Consider the following 18,746-nt stretch of genomic DNA (forward strand, 5'->3'; position numbering starts at 1 on the left):
ACTACAGTCGCACATACAGCTCTCTACCCCCACCAGCCTCACTTACCTTATTGGCAGCCGCTCTAGACGACATCTTGATTCCCCTCACTCAGCCCCCGTTCCCCGGAGGGCCGGTGTCAGTATCACTCCCCAGACGAACGGCTTCCCCCGGCCCTCACACCGCCCGGAGGCTCATCTCCCAGTGGGGCGGGGGAACGGAACTTTCACGGAAGAGAAAGCAACAGCCGCTCAGGGCAGAGTAACCGGGAGGCAGCCCAAAAGTTTCTTTCTTACTTCGCTTATTCCAGCCCAGTCCCACAACCGATCCAAAGACTTCTTTCCTGAAATGGCAGCGCTTAGTCGCGCCTCCACTTCGCACTTCTCCTAGCGCTCGGCTCTGTGCAATGGCAGCGCAGCCCGGCTATACTGTACGTCTATTCCCTTCCCTCCTCCGCCTCCTCCCTTCTCCAAGCAACCGCGGACATGGCCGCCTGGGAGAGACCACTCCCTGTGAGAGGGGAGTAGCACACGCACAGTGCGCATCCTGTACTACTTCTCCCTGTGTCCGGTCTGGTTATCCACTAGGATGTTTACAAACAGTGATCGGAAACACATTGAGTGAATGTATTGTGGATATTTGCCCATATAGCAAACGCAGTACTGTGTAACACTGAGCAAGATGCCCCCATTAGTCTGTACATTCCGCAGACCCGTCCTGCCTGGATTGCATGGGAGAGGGCACTGGCACAACAAGTTCAGAGCACTGCTTGTATTGCCCTGGTACAAAGTCTGCCTGGAGTATATTGCTTTGGTGCGAGTTTCTGCAGTGGATCTATTGCTCTGGTACAAAGCCCACTGAGGACAAACAGCCAAGGAAACAACTCAACTTCTGCTTAGAGAAATGTTACACTGGATGTATTAGCGTTGTTCAAGTGGATACAGTGAATTAAAGGACACTGGTATGGATATAGCACAGTTATTACACTGGATACAATCATTTGCCACAACTGCCCTGGCTCTATTGCTGACCTGGCACAGATTTCACTTTGGATACATTATTTGCCCAAAGTGACAATTTAATCTTTATTATATGTTGATTATGTGAATGTATAAGTATTACTTTTTGCCTGAGTAAATAATTATATGTATTACTTGCTTGTTTTGTATAAGCTGGGGCTTGTCTGATTTCTTCCCCTCGTGATTTAGCTCAGGCAGTGACCACTGAAAAACCAAGTTTTCTGTCCTTTCTGTGATTAGTAACTATGGTATGTGACAAAATTCTTTAATTATATCTGTATGCTTGTATACAATTTACCTGCAAGGCATTTGTCATTTGGAAATGCTGACTGACACATTTCTGATTACCTGACAAGTGGCTGCACCTTGCAGATGGGTTGGGGTTGATTTTGATCATTTTGTCCCCCATTCAGAATCTCTCATAATATTGGTCTGACATTCCTTGTTTTATTATATTACAACCTCACATCCTAACTGTTTACACAAGAAAAGTGGAAAACATAAGAAAATAAAAGCATATTATGTTAGTATACAAATGTCTTTAGTTATCTTCCCAGAATATAGTGGATTTAAAGTCCAAATGGCAGAGGAGATTAATGTTTAGTTAGGTTCAAAACTTACAATACAGTTACATTTTGCTTCATTTAACAGTTCTCCCTCCTTATATTTTCCATAATTTGTATTCTGTACTGCAAAAATATTATTAGTGTTATTTATATTGCACCATAGTCTCCCACGGTGCTTTCAATAGAAACAGGATACAAATACAAGACAAAACAGTTTTTATCTAATATTAGTTACTTACAGTTAGGTATTTCATCTGTATTCTAAGTTCATAACTGGCTTTGACCTGAGATCATAAATGGCTTATGATAACTTTCATATATCACTTCTCATAGAGGTTCTAGTGCCATTATTTTATCCAGAGCACGATACAGAACATAATTTGCAAGCACAAGAGTGCTAATTCCTAATATATGATGACCTAAGGGCTAACAAAATAGAGATGACATATTTTAAAGGGATAGTTCACCTTTGAATGAACTTTTAGTATGATGATAGACATTGATGTAGACATTGATATTCTGAGACAATTTGCAATTAATCCTTAGTTTTTATTTTTTGTTTATTGGTTGTTTCGCTTTTTATTCAGCAGCTGTCCAGTTGGGTAATTCAACAGCTATATATTTGCAATGGTCTAATTTACTGAATATAATGATAAAAGGTAACAATAACACTAAAATTGTAGCCTCATAGAGTAAAAGTTTTTGGCTGCCAGGGTCAGTGACCCCCATTTGAAAGCTGGAAAGAGGCAGAAGAGAAAGGAAAATAATTAAAAAAAACAAACTATACAATATAGTATTTTATAGCAACAACATTTAGGGCTCTGGTACACGCGGGCGACTAATCTCCCCGAGTTGCCTTCCCTCTGCTATCCCACCGGCGACTTACATGTTCGCCGGTGGGATGGCAGAGGGAAGGCAACTCGGGGAGATTAGTCGCCCGCGAGCAGGGAGTTTTGCCGCGGGCGACTAATCTCCCCGTGTACCAGAGCCCTTACAATGAACATGATCATTTCTGAAATAAAGATTCTAGGGATTAAAGCAAAAATCAATTTATATTCACCATGACTAATATGGACTAGAATAAGAGGCTTTTTGTTTGCCTTTGTCACTAAAATGTGTTTGGTAAAAATTGTGGTAACAATATGCTATGTGTTATTTAAGCTAAAGAAAAATATAATTTGCATTTGTCGTTATTAGGACACTGATGCAGAAGGGACATGTTGCAGGAAAATCCTTTTAAATAGGACATGGCTCTCTCATTATTGTTTGAATAACCTCCATAGCATTCAATGTCAATCATTTTGTAACATTCTGGCAAGAGTAATTGTGCTTACAAGTTGTGGAATTGTAACTAAAGAAACACTTTAAAGACATACATTACCACTGACTGTTTACAAGCCACATGACAATCCTTTTTTACTTTTAATCTCTGTATCAACTGTAATTCATATTATAGCAGGCTTGGCTGAGAGCTGCACACTGCTAGCCACAGAAGGAAAGGGAAAGTATTCAGTGGGTCTGATCTCCAGGGAATGCTTAAAGGGGAACTGTCCTAGCATGCCCCAGAGGGAAAGTTTATTAACTATTTTTCGCTAATAGGTGTTTTTATCATATTAACAAGCATTATAAAGTGCTAACATTTTCTGCAGTGCTGTACCACAGAATTGCTGAATTGACTGGAAAAAGTTTGTTGGACCAGATCTGATTCACAGCATTAGAGAGTGTCTGGCAGAAGTAAAAAGGTAAGGCTGGGGAATTTACAAATACAGTTTTTTAAATATTTAATAATTTAAGAAACATGAAATCAGTAAAGACTATTTATGAAAGTGTTATTAAATAGTAATATTTACCTGACTCAAAACTCAATTTTCACCAATATTTAGTACTGTAAACTAGTAAGTAAAAAAAAAAGTAAAACCTTTGATCTGTTGCTTTCACTGGAACAGGGCAAATTTTGAATACATGAGTGTGAAACAGTAATCTAACTTTTGTGAGCCAGTGACCCATAGCTAGAAACCACAAACCCGTAGCTAGTTATTTCCTGACTCCTGCTCCTGTCTTATCTTTGGTCTCTACATGAATGAAACTTGGTTTATTGATTTTAATGTATTTTTCACTACTAACAGGGAGGTCAGCCTAACATAGCTTACCCAACTCACAAGTGAATCTATTGAGATCTCAGTTTAGTGCTTAGTGGCCAGCTCATCCTTGTAATTACTGATACTTGTGGCTTTTCAGGTATAGGTTTTTTAACAACCCAGTATACATAAATCTCATTAATTTAAGGGATGAATTGTCAGCTTATACATTTAGTTAATGTCAGGAAGACCATTGCTATTTGTAGACAGACACATGCTTAGGCACATGCCTAGGATGCAACATTGTGGGGGGCTTGCCTTGGGTACCTGCAATCTTTGGCCTAGCACTGCTTGCTATCTTGCCTATTATATTGTGAGCAGGGCCCTCTAATCCTATTTTTATTCTGTTACCCTCTTTTGTTAATTTATTGTAAGACCCCTGTAAATTAATGTAAATCGCTTCATAACTTGCTGGCACAATATAAATAAATGATGATGATATTATATTTCTGCATAGAATTTACAATATATACGTCATATGTCAAATAATCAGGCATTCAACAATTCATTAGAAACACCTTGGTGTTAAAACTGTCAAGAAAAGCTGATGAATGTAGCATTTGGTTGATGTTAGCAATTATTCTTGGCTTTATAGCTGTCATTGTTTAACTGCCCCTGATAAAAGGGGCTGCTAAAGAAACATTTTAATATGTGTAATGCCCAGTGTCCCTAGTAGGGTTGCCACTTTTTGCGGCAGGTTCAGGCAGGGGGTGGGGTAGAGCGGGTGACGTTACAGGCAGCAGGGTTATGATGCGTTGATTATTAGGGGCAGTCCTTGCTAACTCTTAGCAGCCACAGGTATTTAATTATACACAAACATTATAATGACAACTTGCAATAGCTATGTAATTATGCTTATTTACTGTTTAGTGACACCAAACAATAAAATATATCATATTCAAAGTATGTATTTTGTTTCTTTTATGGACACAAATGATATAAGCTCTGTTTTATTACCTCTTCATCACATTTCTAAGCTTTTGACCCTTTTTTTTGTTACAGTAAATGATATAGCTGACTATATGCCATCCACTCACAGATAATTATAATTTGCTCCACTTTCAATACATAGTAGAACAAAGCGTGTTTTGTGCAAGAGTTTCTAGGCTTGAATGTTTTTCTTTGAGCACAGGAACCCTTAAAAAACGTACAAACTGTTAGATGTGTTTTTGTTTGAAATGGCTATAGCAAATAGGTTTAAAATGTGAAGTCATGGCATTCACACACCGTGGCTGTGAAAAACAAAAGAATCACAAGCTATTTTAATATCATCGCAGGACTAGGACTACACTGACTTTCCTTTTCCACTGATTTCCTATCTGTATCAGATTAAAATATTTCAATTGAAATACTCAGTTTGTCATGTCTATTCTTTTTCCAGGTTGCACCACTGTGATGGTGTAGGGTTGCCACCTGGTCCTTGATGCCAATTGCAATTAATGAAAGAAATGATAACAGAGATAGGTAGGTCAAAGCTTTTTTAAGAAATGTTGGTAAACCTATGAGAGTGTGATGGTAAACTTTTGAGTATGGCCATAACTCTAGGCTTACCCTGCTATAAAACCATACAAAAGCACATTGCTCGAATTATAGATGGACTTAATTTGTCATTTAAACCTGGATATTTGGTGACACAAGCCAAATTTACTACTAAGAATAAATGTGCTATCGGGTTCAAAATCATTATGAGTGGGATGACAATATTTAACAACTGTTCAAACCTTAGCTCAAGCAGGCTCCAGTGGCATCTACAGTCTTTATTATTTTAAGTCCTCTTATGCCACAAGATCAAATACAAGTCAAAGGAATAGTGTGAGTGCATTAACTTTCTTCCTTTTGATTTTGTTCTCTAATTAGGATATTATCTTCATGTAACTAGCCATGGGACTGCATGGTTTTAAATACATGGTTTGTCATTTTTGTTTAGTAACCTTATGGTCAGTCCTAGGGTATATTTTTATATTATTTTAGGGATATAATGCTGCTATGAATTGAGGTGTAAGCAATACTTTAAGTAATTAATAATTCATTTGTTGTTCCCTTTAACATCAAGCTACAGCATCTAATCTCTGTAATTAAGAAACATAGAAAGCAGATAGGATGGTCATGGCAGGCCAACAAAGAAGGTAAGCCCATCTGTCATGAAACCCAGCTAAGCAACTTGACTAAACTATATCCTGCCACAAATGTTTTTAAACCCTAGTGGGGGGTTAATTAGCAGCATATTACCAAGCTAGCCCACATGTAATCAAGTCAGCAATGAGGCCATGCATCCAGCAAATAAAGAAGAAACAGCAATGAACACAGTCACTCTTTATGCTGATTTTACAGGGACTTGACAATGTACTAAAAGCACCATCCTTTGTATTTCATCTTAGAGTATAGTCCTTTGTAATCCATCATATGTGTTAAGGTGGCCATACACGGACCGATTTTTTACTTACAAACGACCGATTCCCGAACGATCCGATGCTATCGTTAAGTTATCGTATTGTTGGTGGTGTACGAACGATCGTCGGCCCACTAAACGAGCCGACATTATCGTCCCCAAAATCGATCGGCCAGGTTTAAAAAGTTTGGTCGTTTAACGATAAAATCTGCCAGTTGGTGTGAGTGTCAGACATTTGTCTTTCAACGATTGTTCTCTGCACATGTCACGATTGCCAGCAGCGGAAGTCAACGACATCGATCGTACGTAGATGTACGATCGTAGGTATTTTACGATAATGATGCGACAAAATCTTTCCCGAATTATCGTTGCCCGTGGATGGCATATCGTATGGGAACTCGATCGCCATACGATCGTTTGTCGTTCATCGCACAACGAGCGAAATCGCCTCGTGTATGGCCACCTTTAGAGTCACTATAGAACAGCCACTTGAGACAATTATACCTTCATAGAAGCTAGGAAAACAAAGCAACTGGGAAATATTTATACATTCGTGTTTTATTACATTAAAAGAAAAACAAAACATTTAGATATAGTGGCATAGTGGGTAGTAACTCAGATGCATAATCAGTTTTTATACTTTACTGCTTTTTTTTGTATTTGTAAATCACATAAAGAACTACAAAGCATATGCAGTGCTGTACACAGAGTTTTTTTAGTTTGTTTAACAGCAAATTATATCTGCATGAGAATTCTCAAGTTTTTACTTATAGCACCAAAGTCAATTTTTAGCTTCAGAGCTTAATATAAATATAAGGGTGCTACAACATAAGCATTAGGTTTCCAATCTGCCTGCAGATCCTGTATTTCTGTGTTACATTCTTGGACAGAGGAGTGGGATGCAGTGTGAGCTAATTGTTATATTCAGTGGTTGCTTTATTAAAAAGGCACATGCCTTGCTTATAGCAAAAGGTACCCAATATGCAGTGCAGATTTTATGTTACTCTACTTACATGAGTACATATTTCACTCTTCAGAGCAACATGACATTTATGGCTTTGCTGTATATGCTGATGAGGAAAACCTTGACCTTGGTAAAATCTGCAGTTAAAAATAGAATGCAGAAGTGGCCATTGATCATACAAGTCCCAGTACTGTTGTGCAACTATTGTTTCAAGCACCCAGCTAAGAGTGTCAGGAAAGGAATCAGCTGCTTTGGTAATTTCTAGATCTTAGGAACTATCTACAAAGCATGAAATTAAGCAGCATGAAAATATAAATTAAGATGTATATGCCTGCGTTCATCCTACAGGCTCTGGATATATCAGGGTAATATAGGGAAGACCTACATCTATTCTGGAATTCAGATATACAAAACTGAAAAACCTTCAGTTCAGGTAGATAGCAGCTTCGTAATTTACCCATATGCCTTTCATTACAAAGGAACAGTAGCACAGAACGTCCAGTAGCTATGGAAGAACTAAATATTTACCCTTACAATACCTCCGCACACACAGTTATGATCTGCTCATATATGTTAGTCTTATTTAATCCACATATTTTTATTTAAGAATAGCAGCAACCCTTGGAATTTTAATTATGTCTTTGCTTATATTAAATAGTATACAGGGCACAAAACAACTGCAAAGGTTTGTTTTAATGATGGGTATATTTATACCATATATCACAAGTGATATTTTTATATCACAGCAATGATCATTTAGTGCTACACTGAGGATAAGTCCAGTTTTAATATTACATGCATAGGTGTAAAAGGAGATTTTAGCTACCCACAAATGGTCATTGAATCTCAATCTGTCCCTTTTTGCATGCCGTATCCCTCTAACTGTTACTGAATCTTTGTGTATATCTTAAAAAAACCCAGCTTTATGTCAAAGGAATACTGTCATGGGAAAACATGTTTTTTCAAAATGCATCAGTTGGCTTCTCAGCAGATTTGTGTATATATAACTTTAAAATTTCACATGGGGCTAGCCATGTTCTTCTATTCCCAGGGTGCCACAGCCATGTGACTTGTGCTCTGATAAACCAGTGTTTTTCAACCTTTTTTGGGCAAAGGCACACTTGTTTCATGAAAAAAATCACGAGGCACACCACCATTAGAAAATGTTAAAAAATTTAACTCTGTGCCCAGCAGCAGTGCCCCCCTAGTACATTGGTGCCAAGAGCAGTGCCCCCCTAGTACATTGGTGCCCAGCAGCAGTGCCCCCCTAGTACATTGGTGCCAAGAGCAGTGCCCCCCTAGTACATTGGTGCCCAGCAGCAGTGCCCCCCTAGTACATTGGTGCCAAGAGCAGTGCCCCCCTAGTACATTGGTGCCCAGCAGCAGTGCCCCCCTAGTACATTGGTGCCAAGAGCAGTGCCCCCCTAGTACATTGGTGCCCAGCAGCAGTGCCCCCCAGTACATTGGTGCCAAGAGCCAGCCCCCCTAGTACATTGGTCCCCAGCAGCAGTGCCCCCATAAGTCAGTGTGCCCCGTGGCCCCCCCTAATACATTGGTGCCCAGCAGCATTTTACTTCTGCTCTTCGGCGGCTTCTCCGGTGGCTTCAGCAGCATCTTCGTATCCCTCAGGCGGGCCGCCTCTTCACTTCTGCCTACACGCGACCGCACACAGGCCCTTTTATAACGTTGCGCCCCGTGCGTACTGACGTCACCCGTACACACGGGGCGCAACCAATGACAGGGCCCGGATTTTATTAAAGGGGGCCCAAGCTACTAAGAAAAACTGTAGCATCGCCGGGCCCCCTTTGAAAGTGAAAATTGCGGCCCTGCCTACGGCACACCAGTGTGCCGCGGAACAGCGGTTGAAAAACGCTGTGATAAACTTCCCTCTTGGCAGCCGATCAGCAGAACAATGGGAAGGGAGCAAGATAGCAGCTACCTGACACTAGTGGCAGATATCAGAATAGCACTCAATAGTAAAAAGTCTAGCTTGGGACTCCTACATGGGGGTAGGAGAAACAATAGGTTATCTAAAAAGCTATTCTAATGTGTAGCGCTGGCTCTTTCTGAAAGCTCAGACACTGCCTACACACCAATATTACAACTAAAAAAAATACATTTGTTGGTTCAAGAATAACATTTTAAATGGTAGAGTGAATTATTTGCTATGTAAACAGTGTAATTAGAAATAAAAAGTACACCATAATAATCATGACAGCATCCTTTAAGCATAGTTTTTCATTGTTCTTATTATTTTTGACTCATGATGTGTTTTTCTGTTGAATGTTGTGTCTTAATATCCATTCTATGTTAGGACACAGCCAAAGACTATTACAGCAAGATCAGGCACTTTAAAGGGGTAGTTCAACTAACTTTTAATATAACGTAGAGAGTGCTATTCTGAGACAATTCGCTATTTCATTTTTTATTATTTGTCATTTTTGAATTATTTAGCTTTTTGTTCATCAGCTTTCTAGTCTGGAATTTAAGCAGCTATCTGGTTGCTAGGGTCCAATTTAACCTAGCACCCAGTCAGTGGTTTGAAAGAGAGACTTGAGGAATATGAATTCAGAAGGGCCTAAATAGAAAATTAAGTAATAAAAAGTAACAATAACAATAAAATTGTAGCCTCACAAAGCAATAGTTTTTGGCTGATGGGGTCAGTGACCCCCATTTAAAAGATGTTAGAAGAGGAAAGTATTTTTTTCAAAAACTATAAAAAATGAAGACCAATTAAAGAGTTGTTAAGAATAGGCCATTCTATAGCATACCCAAAAGTCAACCTGAAGGTGAACCACCCCTTTAAGGACAGGATTTCCTATTGTACAACATCTGGCACAGAGATTTTGACCCAAGGAATAAAAGCTGAATTAAGTATGTTGCAGTCTTTATTTTCAAATGATTATTAATTAACTTCAGTAGCAATCTTATTGCATTCTTTCGATAGATTCTCTCTACTGAATTCTACTCCTAGCAACATGAATATGAGTTACCTTTGGGATTGTGCACATTGATTTCTTGAGCAATTTATATTACACAGCAGATAGGCTGAATGGAGTGCTCCCATGAGCTTGTCCAAATTAGCATTTTGCATAAGCACCATCGTAACGCTCATAATAATGCAATACTTTCACCACAGCAAGGAGCATTGGGGAATTTCATGCATTGAGCACTCCCAAATGAATCATGACTTTAGTGCATCTATCTTAATACTTTCAGCTTTGAGCTGTATTGACAGCTAGGTAAACTGCTTGTGACCAGAGAGTTTTCATTATTACCTCTTTTTTATCCCCATTTTCCCCATTACATGTTTCTAAATTTTTAAGTCAGTGGATTTTTAAAAAAATGATGTGATTAAAAAAGAGTTCTTCCAAGGTTAAGTACAGATATATTAATACTTTAATACAGTGGTTCTCAACCTTCCTAATGCCGCAACCCTTTAATACGTTCCTCATGTTGTGGTGACCCCCAACCATAAAATTATTCTTAAGACCATCAGAAATATGTGTTTTCTGATGGCCTTAGGCGACCCCTGTGAAAGCGTCATTTGACCCGCAAATGGGTCCCCACCCACAGGTTGAGAACTGCTGCTTTAATACATAACATTATTGGAACACGCTTCACACTCTCCCATTGTCCGCCTGTATTATTCTTTTGGGTGGGCTGCCTAGGGTAAATTCACTCAAATATTTCAGTTGAATATTATACAAATATTTCCCCCCAACTGCATTCTCCCCACCCTTTCCATTACTTGTGAAAAATGATTTCCTTGTGGGTAAACACAAGTGCCTAAGAAATAAGGGGCCTCATAGATCAACATACTGCTCTCTAAATGAGTTATAAGCTGCAAAGTGTGCCTTAAAGCAAACCTATTACCCTGAACATTGCAGATCTCTAGGAAAAAATATAGTGCATATGTGAAAACACTACATCATCTAAATAAACCATTTTCATACAATACATTTTTAGCTGTATGTGCTGTTGGAGAATCCTAAATAGAAAAGCTGCAATAGTAAGTACTATTTATGATAAAAATTACAAACCGGATTCCAAAAAAGTTGGGACACTAAACAAATTGTGAATAAAAACTGAACGCAATGATGTGGAGGTGCCAACTTCTAATATTTTATTCAGAATAGAACATAAATCACGGAACAAAAGTTTAAACTGAGAAAATGTACCATTTTAAGGGAAAAATATGTTGATTCAGAATTTCATGGTGTCAACAAGAAGCAATAAGAGGCTGGAAAAAGTAAATTTGAGCATAACGAAGAGCTGGAAGACCAAATAACACTAATTAGGTCAATTGGCAACATGATTGGGTATAAAAAGAGCTTCTCAGAGTGGCAGTGTCTCTCAGAAGCCAACATGGGTAGAGGATCACCAATTCCCACAATGTTGCGCAGAAAGATAGTGGAGCAATATCAGAAAGGTGTTACCCAGCAAAAAATTGCAAAGATTTTGCATCTATCATCATCAACTGTGCATAACATCATCCGAAAATTCAGAGAATCTGGAACAATCTCTGTGCGTAAGGGTCAAGGCCGTAAAACCATACTGGATGCCAGTGATCTCCGGGCCCTTAAACGACACTGCACCATAAACAGGAATGCTACTGTAAAGGAAATCACAGAATGGGCTCAGGAATACTTCCAGAAACCATTGTCAGTGAACACAATCCACCGTGCCATCCGCCGTTGCCAGCTGAAACTCTACAGTGCAAAGAAGAAGCCATTTCTAAGCAAGATCCACAAGCTCAGGCGTTTTCACTGGGCCAGGGATCATTTAAAATGGAGTGTGGCAAAATGGAAGACTGTTCTGTGGTCAGATGAGTCACGATTCAAAGTTCTTTTTGGAAATCTGGGACACCATGTCATCCGGACCAAAGAGGACAAGGACAACCCAAGTTGTCCCAACGCTCAGTTCAGAAGCCTGCATCTCTGATTGTATGGGGTTGCATGAGTGCGTGTGGCATGGGCAGCTTGCATGTCTGGAAAGGCAGCATCAATGCAGAAAAATATATTCAGGTTCTAGAACAACATATGCTCCCATACAGACGTCATCTCTTTCAGGGAAGACCCTGTATTTTTCAACAAGGTAATGCCAGACCACATTCTGCATCAATCACAACATCATGGCTGCGTAGGAGAAGGATCCGGGTACTGAAATGGCCAGTCTGCAGTCCAGATCTTTCACCTATAGAGAACATTTGGCGCATCATAAAGAGGAAGGTGCGACAAAGAAGGCCCAAGACGATTGAACAGTTAGAGGCCTGTATTAGACAAGAATGGGAGAGCATTCCTATTCCTAAACTTGAGAAACTGGTCTCCTCGGTCCCCAGACGTCTGTTGAGTGTTGTAGAAGGGGAGATGCCACACAGTGGTGAAAATGGCCTTGTCCCAACTTTTTTGGGATTTGTTGACACCATGAAATTCTGAATCAACATATTTTTCCCTTAAAATGGTACATTTTCTCAGTTTAAACTTTTGTTCCGTGATTTATGTTCTATTCTGAATAAAATATTAGAAGTTGGCACCTCCACATCATTGCATTCAGTTTTTATTCACAATTTGTTTAGTGTCCCAACTTTTTTGAAATCCGGTTTGTATTTATTTGCTAAGTAGTCATTCTGAAGGTACACTTACTTTAGGTTGCCTCTTAAGGAAACAAAAGAGGGGGATTGATCAATGCACATTCCCTGGTCCCCTGTTTCATAAGTAAATTATCTATGCTACAAAAAACAGGGGTTTTTAGTTACAAAATTATGATCATAAGATTGGTAAGCCACCATACCACGTCAAGGTAAACCCCGTATGGTGGTCCTATCTATTTACCTCTGGTCATATTTTTCAAAGGCTGGCACTCCCGTGCACTGTTGCCATTCTTGACCTAGGGGCTGGTTTGAGTCAGAGGGCTTAGTCCACCCCCATTCCTTCAGCTTTTATAGAGAGAGATTGCCAGGACCACAGCTTGGTTCTACAGGCTTAATCTTCCCCCGCTTGCGGCTTGTAAAGGAGAAGACTGCCCATTAACCAACACCCATTTTTTTAAAGGCATAAGACCACCATTAAAGGGACGGGTGGTGGCTTACCAATCTTATGATCATAATTTTGTAACTAAAAACCCCTGTTTTTTGTAGCATAGATAATTAACTTATGAAACGGGACCAGGGAATGTGCATTGATCAATCCCCCTCTCTTGTATGCTTGTAGTTAATTTGCCCAGATCAGTCGCACTTCCATTGTATTTGTATACTCTGTTTAGCTTTGGAGTGCTCCCACAACCCCCTCCTGTGCCTCTTAACGAAACTTTCACTCATACATACTAGCAGATTAACTGGCTAAACGTAATTGACGCTAGTATGTGTGTTTGTAGTAAGGAATTTACTCTAAGCTCCACTGGGACAGGATTTAATATGAATCATAAACAATATCTGCATAAGAATGTTGGCAATATAAAATAAAACGTAATAAAATAAAAATGATTTCTTAAATGTATATGTATAATACCCAGACACACACATCACTTCATGACCCACTGAAATCACAATTAGACAAGCATAATAAAACACTACCAACCTTAAGTATATAAGGAGCTTCACTAGGCCCTAAAACCATTGTCCAACAGTCTAGGCTCTATTCCAATGTCGGGGAGAGTTCAACAAGCTAAACTGAGATCTTATTTGAGACCAACATATACAATAAATCTAGATGTAGGGAAAACAATCGATATATGGAAAATGGACGCATTATGCATTTGTATAGATGAAAAAATTGATTATAAACAATAATGTATTCTGCCCCTCACTTACAGAATTTCTGGCAGCAAGACGGAAAAAGATATTGATTTTAGTTTTGCCAGCTTGATGGCTTCTTCACAGGCCTATCACTGAATTGCATGCCCTATGATAAGTGCAATGAGGTGCAGTCAAAGCTCAAATAAGAACAGCTGGAAGCTGCCTCGACTTATGCATACAGGCATTCTTTCCCTTGCCTTTGTATTTCTGCCTTTGCCATCTCTTATTAAAGGAAAAGTAACACTAAAAAATCTATTCTACCCTCCCCCAATAATTGCCCTATCCTGAAAACCATTTGTTATTTTGAATGCTTTAGTAGAAAATACCTGTAAAAAACTAGGCTTCCTGTCATTTGAACAAAGGCGATAGCATGCTGGGGAAAGTATCGGGAGATGCATCAACTATGCGGCGATCGATTGATCGAGCCTAGCCTGACTCCTTCCTATACAGAAGTCAGGCTAGGCTCGATCAATTGATTGCTGCATAGTTGGTGCATCTCCCGATACTTTCCCTGGCATCGCCATATCGCCTTTGTTCAAATGACAGGAAGCCAAGTTTTTTACAGGTATTTTCTACTAAAGCATTCAAAATAACAAATGGTTTTCAGGATAGGGCAATTATTGGGGGAGGGTAGAATAGATTTTTCAGTTAAAATTTTTTAGTGTTACTTCTCCTTTAAATGTAACTAACATGGCAGGCAAAGTAAAGCTTAATCTCTAAAAGAAGCCCCCAAAAATTGTATTTTAATCTTTTTTGGAAAGGGTACATACAATACAACCACTGAACTCTAAGCTAAGGTGCGGGAGGTTGTGGTCTTGCAGAAATGAACATAATGTTCATTACAAATAAAAAACCATGGATCAGCTAAAGGCACCTTTTCCTGAGCAAGTATGGAAACATTAATATTCTTGTTTAGTAAAACAAAAATACTACTATTTCCACATCTAAATGATACTTTATTCACAACACGATGTGAAACATGAAGCACCTCTGTCAAGTGCTGCAGAATATGTTGAAACTATATAATAAAAGATAAAAAATAACTATTCCTTGGTAAAGCCAAGAAAGCACCAAACATTTTTCTGGGCCATTCATAAAAAATATGACTAAGAGCAGGTGGGTGGGTGTGTCTTTAGTGTCCTAACTGTCCCTGCCAGCAGCACAGTAGAAGTATAGCCATAGATGAAGTAGAAGGATAGCCAGTAGATGGATAGCCAATCACAAACTTGCATAAACACAAGCAAAGACAGGCATCAGTTCCACACAGCAGCTGATTGGTCCTTATACGGCAGTGTGCTGAGTGCCACCGGCTCCCTTGCACAGCCTGGGAAAAGAGCAAACAGGAAGTGGCACAGATGGGCGGGACTAGTAGGGCTTGGGGGACATTTTTATTAATTCAGCCCAAAACAAAAATTGTCTAAGCACTTTCCATCTATATTTAGAGGATTATCGTGTATGAGTACATTCTTGATCATTACTTTCAGTGAATAACTTCTAACAAACATCAGTAAGAGTTGCCTTTGGACCAGATAAATGTACAGCATATACATTTTATTATTACAGAGGCAAGCTAGCAAGAAATGTGGAAAGCTGTGTTAGTGCTTTTATTTGCTGTTGACTTATTCTGACATGCATCGATTGAGGTTGCAGACAGAATTAAATATTTATAGAAAATCTAAATGATCTAAATATTAATAACGCAGCAAAAAGACTTTACCATAAACTAATTAATAAACCATTTCATTTGTCCATTGGTATTCAGGTATACGTGGTGCACCCTGTAGTTTTAAAAGCTTTTCTGATACATATGTGAAAAAAGACATGTATCCTATAAATTGATTTTACAAAGTGTATGCATTACCACTTTTTGCCACTATACATTTTCTTCTCAGCTGCCTGGATCCTTTTTCTATTTTTGTGTATAAGTGAAGATGGGATCTTTTGTTTGACAAAGCGTGAAATAAAATTCAAGCCGTTTCTCTAGGCTACACGCGCACATAGACGTGCAGAGAACTTACTTATGCTGGTAGCTTGTTCAGAATGCTATGTTATTTGCAGTGACGAGTACTAACATATTCAGCATTAATGACTACAAATACATACAGATATTAGATTTAGCCTTCAGTTCCTTTGAGCAGGAAAAGTATGCTACATAATGCCAAACTTGGTATACAAATAAGGAATCCTGAAGTGTATTTCTAAATGTATATTAAGCCATTAAATTCTGCCTGAAACACTGATATGTGAATAATTCATTAGACAGAGGCTAATTTATCTTTTATTCTAAAGGATTCCTAGCAGTTTAAAATTTCCCCATTTAATTTTTTTCCTGACTGCCAGGAACACTTTCATTTTATAACGAATTGCCATATTCATCAATGGTGATACTGTCAGTTTGTTAAAATGTGTTTGAGCGTTTAGAGTTGTCAAACACTATTCTGTTCAATTAAGTGATAGGAGCCAGGGCTGTTCAGCAGTAGCACTAAGCACTATCACTTGCCTGAATTCCAATGTGTATTGCATGCTTTCTGCAAGAAATAAATAGAAATTGTTAAATATGCAATTAGCAATGTAGCTACTCTGTGCCAGGCCCCCCTGCAAAATCTTTTCTGATGGGCCCAGTGCAGAGTACCAAACTCTTGCAATCCCCAGCCCCCTTCCCCCCCTGCTCCATGTCCCCATTCCTGTGTCCCCTGCATCACGTCCACTGTCACTTGTAAATCCCCAGTTCCCGCCTGCTCTCCTATCTAAGAGCCAGCAGGAGCAGTGATTAACAAGCAACAATCAGGGCCGTACTCTACTACTCTCCTGCTCTGTGACCTCCATGAATATTATGGTCATCATGCGCTGTTAGCGGGCATGCACATGGTAAAGAATGTGGCATGCATACTGACAATGAGATGGGAGAGGCCAGTGGGTGGGCAAGGTGGCCGGGTTGTTCAGGGCGTCTGGCCGGCTAGGCTACAATAGAGGAAGTAGACCCACGGCCTGGGCCCCCTGCGACCACGGGGTCTGTTACGCCACTGTATGCAATGCCTGATATTTGTTTTCAACTATTTCATACATTTTTATGCTGTTTTTAACGGTATAGACATGCATTTTAAAAACTGTATATACATGCCTGCCAGCAAAGAGAGAGCAATAATATTTGAAAAACATAAACTCACAATATAATAATATAATATCAATGTATAATTACTTATAGTGAGCTTTTTTGCAGCTTATAACATTTTCTATCTTTACTGGTTTCTAAGCTATTAGCAGTTTTAAACTGTGGGGGCTTTCAGCTCAACATCACTCAGAATGTGAGTGGCCCTAGGGTTAGCAGTTGGTGATGTATAGGCACAGAGGTGCATATTTATTATAGATTTATTATGGTGTGTAAGGCAACATCACCGGTGATGTTGGCTTACACACTATAATAAATATGCCCCTAATGATCACTGACATTTGGGCTCTAAAGGAGGACTGCTGTAGGAGAACTGCTGAGCCAAACCCCTAGTATCAGAAGTCTAATATCACAGAAACCACTTATAAAAGAAAATTAAACAGAAAAAAGTGCTCAGTGGAGCATTCCGAATTTTATATTTGGTTAGATCATCTTCAACATGTTCATTACTTGCAGACTGCTGATTCTCTTTTATCCCAGCATAAAGTGCCTACAGAGTTCACTACTGACACCAGTACAGTGCACCAAATAAAGTGATTTTCTCTGTGGAAAATCCCCACCACCTGCACACTTAAAACAGAAATGCTCTGATTGTTGCTATTTATGATCTCCAAACAAAGGAACAATGCAGAGCGGCTGACTTTGACCTTACTTCTGAGCCCATTTCCAGGGGACAGGATGCATGCCATTTTTGTTGTGATTCTACATCATAATATTCAGGAACAGTAAACCCCTGCCTCAGAATGCCTATCCAAAGCCTGTATTTATGGTTTCATTCTGACAGTGCTTGAAGCACAGGAACTTTCCAAAAATCACCAGAAAATGTAACCTCATTCTTTGTGCTTTTGCTTATTGTATGGATGGTTTCTACCATAACTGCAAAAATTGTATTGGGCCATTCTGATGCCCTAAAACATGTTTTGAAATAATTTTTTTGTCCGCTTTAATGGGAAATGTTCAGTATTTACAAGCAAGGTTTATACCTACCTCCTGTATTGGTCAGTATTTGTAAGTAATTTGTATGTTTGATATATACATCCTACTGTACAGCCATGTGGAATATGCTGGCACTTTCATGCAATAATAATCACTGTATAAATGTTCAGTAAAATATGCAGGCATAGCTAATTCTGCATACGTGTCTGTTTACATGTGTTTACTCATGTATGGGGGCAGACAGGGTTTAAGGATGACCTATAGTATAACCTTAATAGTTAGTCATCTAGGTCTGGAGAGATGAAAGCACATGTCAGCTTTAGCAGAACCTACATTTCACATTCTCACAAAAATAGTTGAAACCGTTAATTAAAAAAAAAAAACAGTATAGATTAATTTTGATTTATTAGATCTAAAAATAATGTTTATATTGAAAAAACTTTAAAAAAAAGTCAAATTTGGGAAATAACACTAATACTGGATGTATTAACACAGAATGTAATTTTTTTCAATAAAATATCTTTAAGTACTGTGAGTGAGTGACCAAATGATTAGGTGAACACGAGTTTTGCCTTTAATTGCTCCCTAGTGGGAAATTTAAGCTGCGAAGAAGGTGTTCTTAAACTGCAAATGGGTTTCTTCTGGTCACAAATTTTATTATTGGCTTCTGAAAGAAGTTTGAAGGAACAGGCAGGCCAGACACTCTATTCCATTGGGCCAGCTCATATACTGGATCAGACTTTGCAGGATTGTTGTCTTGAGAAAAGGTATTTAACTGTAATTAAAGGAGAA

At 39.0% G+C, this 18,746-nt stretch overlaps 1 protein-coding gene and 1 long non-coding RNA gene across 13 annotated transcripts in view; one reads left to right on the plus strand and one right to left on the minus strand.

Annotated features, from left to right (window-relative positions):
* Positions 1–18,746, minus strand: part of tjp1 (tight junction protein 1) — a 201,598-nt gene that overhangs the window by 68,217 nt on the left and 114,635 nt on the right. The window contains exon 1 of one of the 10 annotated variants that reach the window (XM_031899166.1): positions 47–1,648. The exons of the other annotated variants lie outside the window; for them this stretch is intronic. Within the exon in view, the coding sequence (XP_031755026.1) occupies positions 47–73 (27 nt within the window). The 5' untranslated portion in view covers positions 74–1,648. Of the gene's footprint in view, positions 1–46; positions 1,649–18,746 lie in introns of those variants that run through there. 10 annotated transcript variants of the gene reach the window in all.
* LOC116409768 overlaps positions 854–18,746 on the plus strand; it is a 70,098-nt gene continuing 52,205 nt past the window's right edge. Inside the window, exons 1-4 of one of the 3 annotated variants that reach the window (XR_004222034.1) lie at positions 854–938; positions 3,212–3,304; positions 5,082–5,164; positions 5,754–5,826. This is a non-coding gene — a long non-coding RNA (uncharacterized LOC116409768). Of the gene's footprint in view, positions 939–2,530; positions 3,305–5,081; positions 5,165–5,753; positions 5,827–18,746 lie in introns of those variants that run through there. The other 2 variants (XR_004222033.1, XR_004222035.1) reach the window with 2 other exon arrangements.

This window comes from Xenopus tropicalis, chromosome 3 (assembly GCF_000004195.4).
Source record: "Xenopus tropicalis strain Nigerian chromosome 3, UCB_Xtro_10.0, whole genome shotgun sequence".
Taxonomy (NCBI): Eukaryota; Metazoa; Chordata; class Amphibia; order Anura; family Pipidae; genus Xenopus; species Xenopus tropicalis.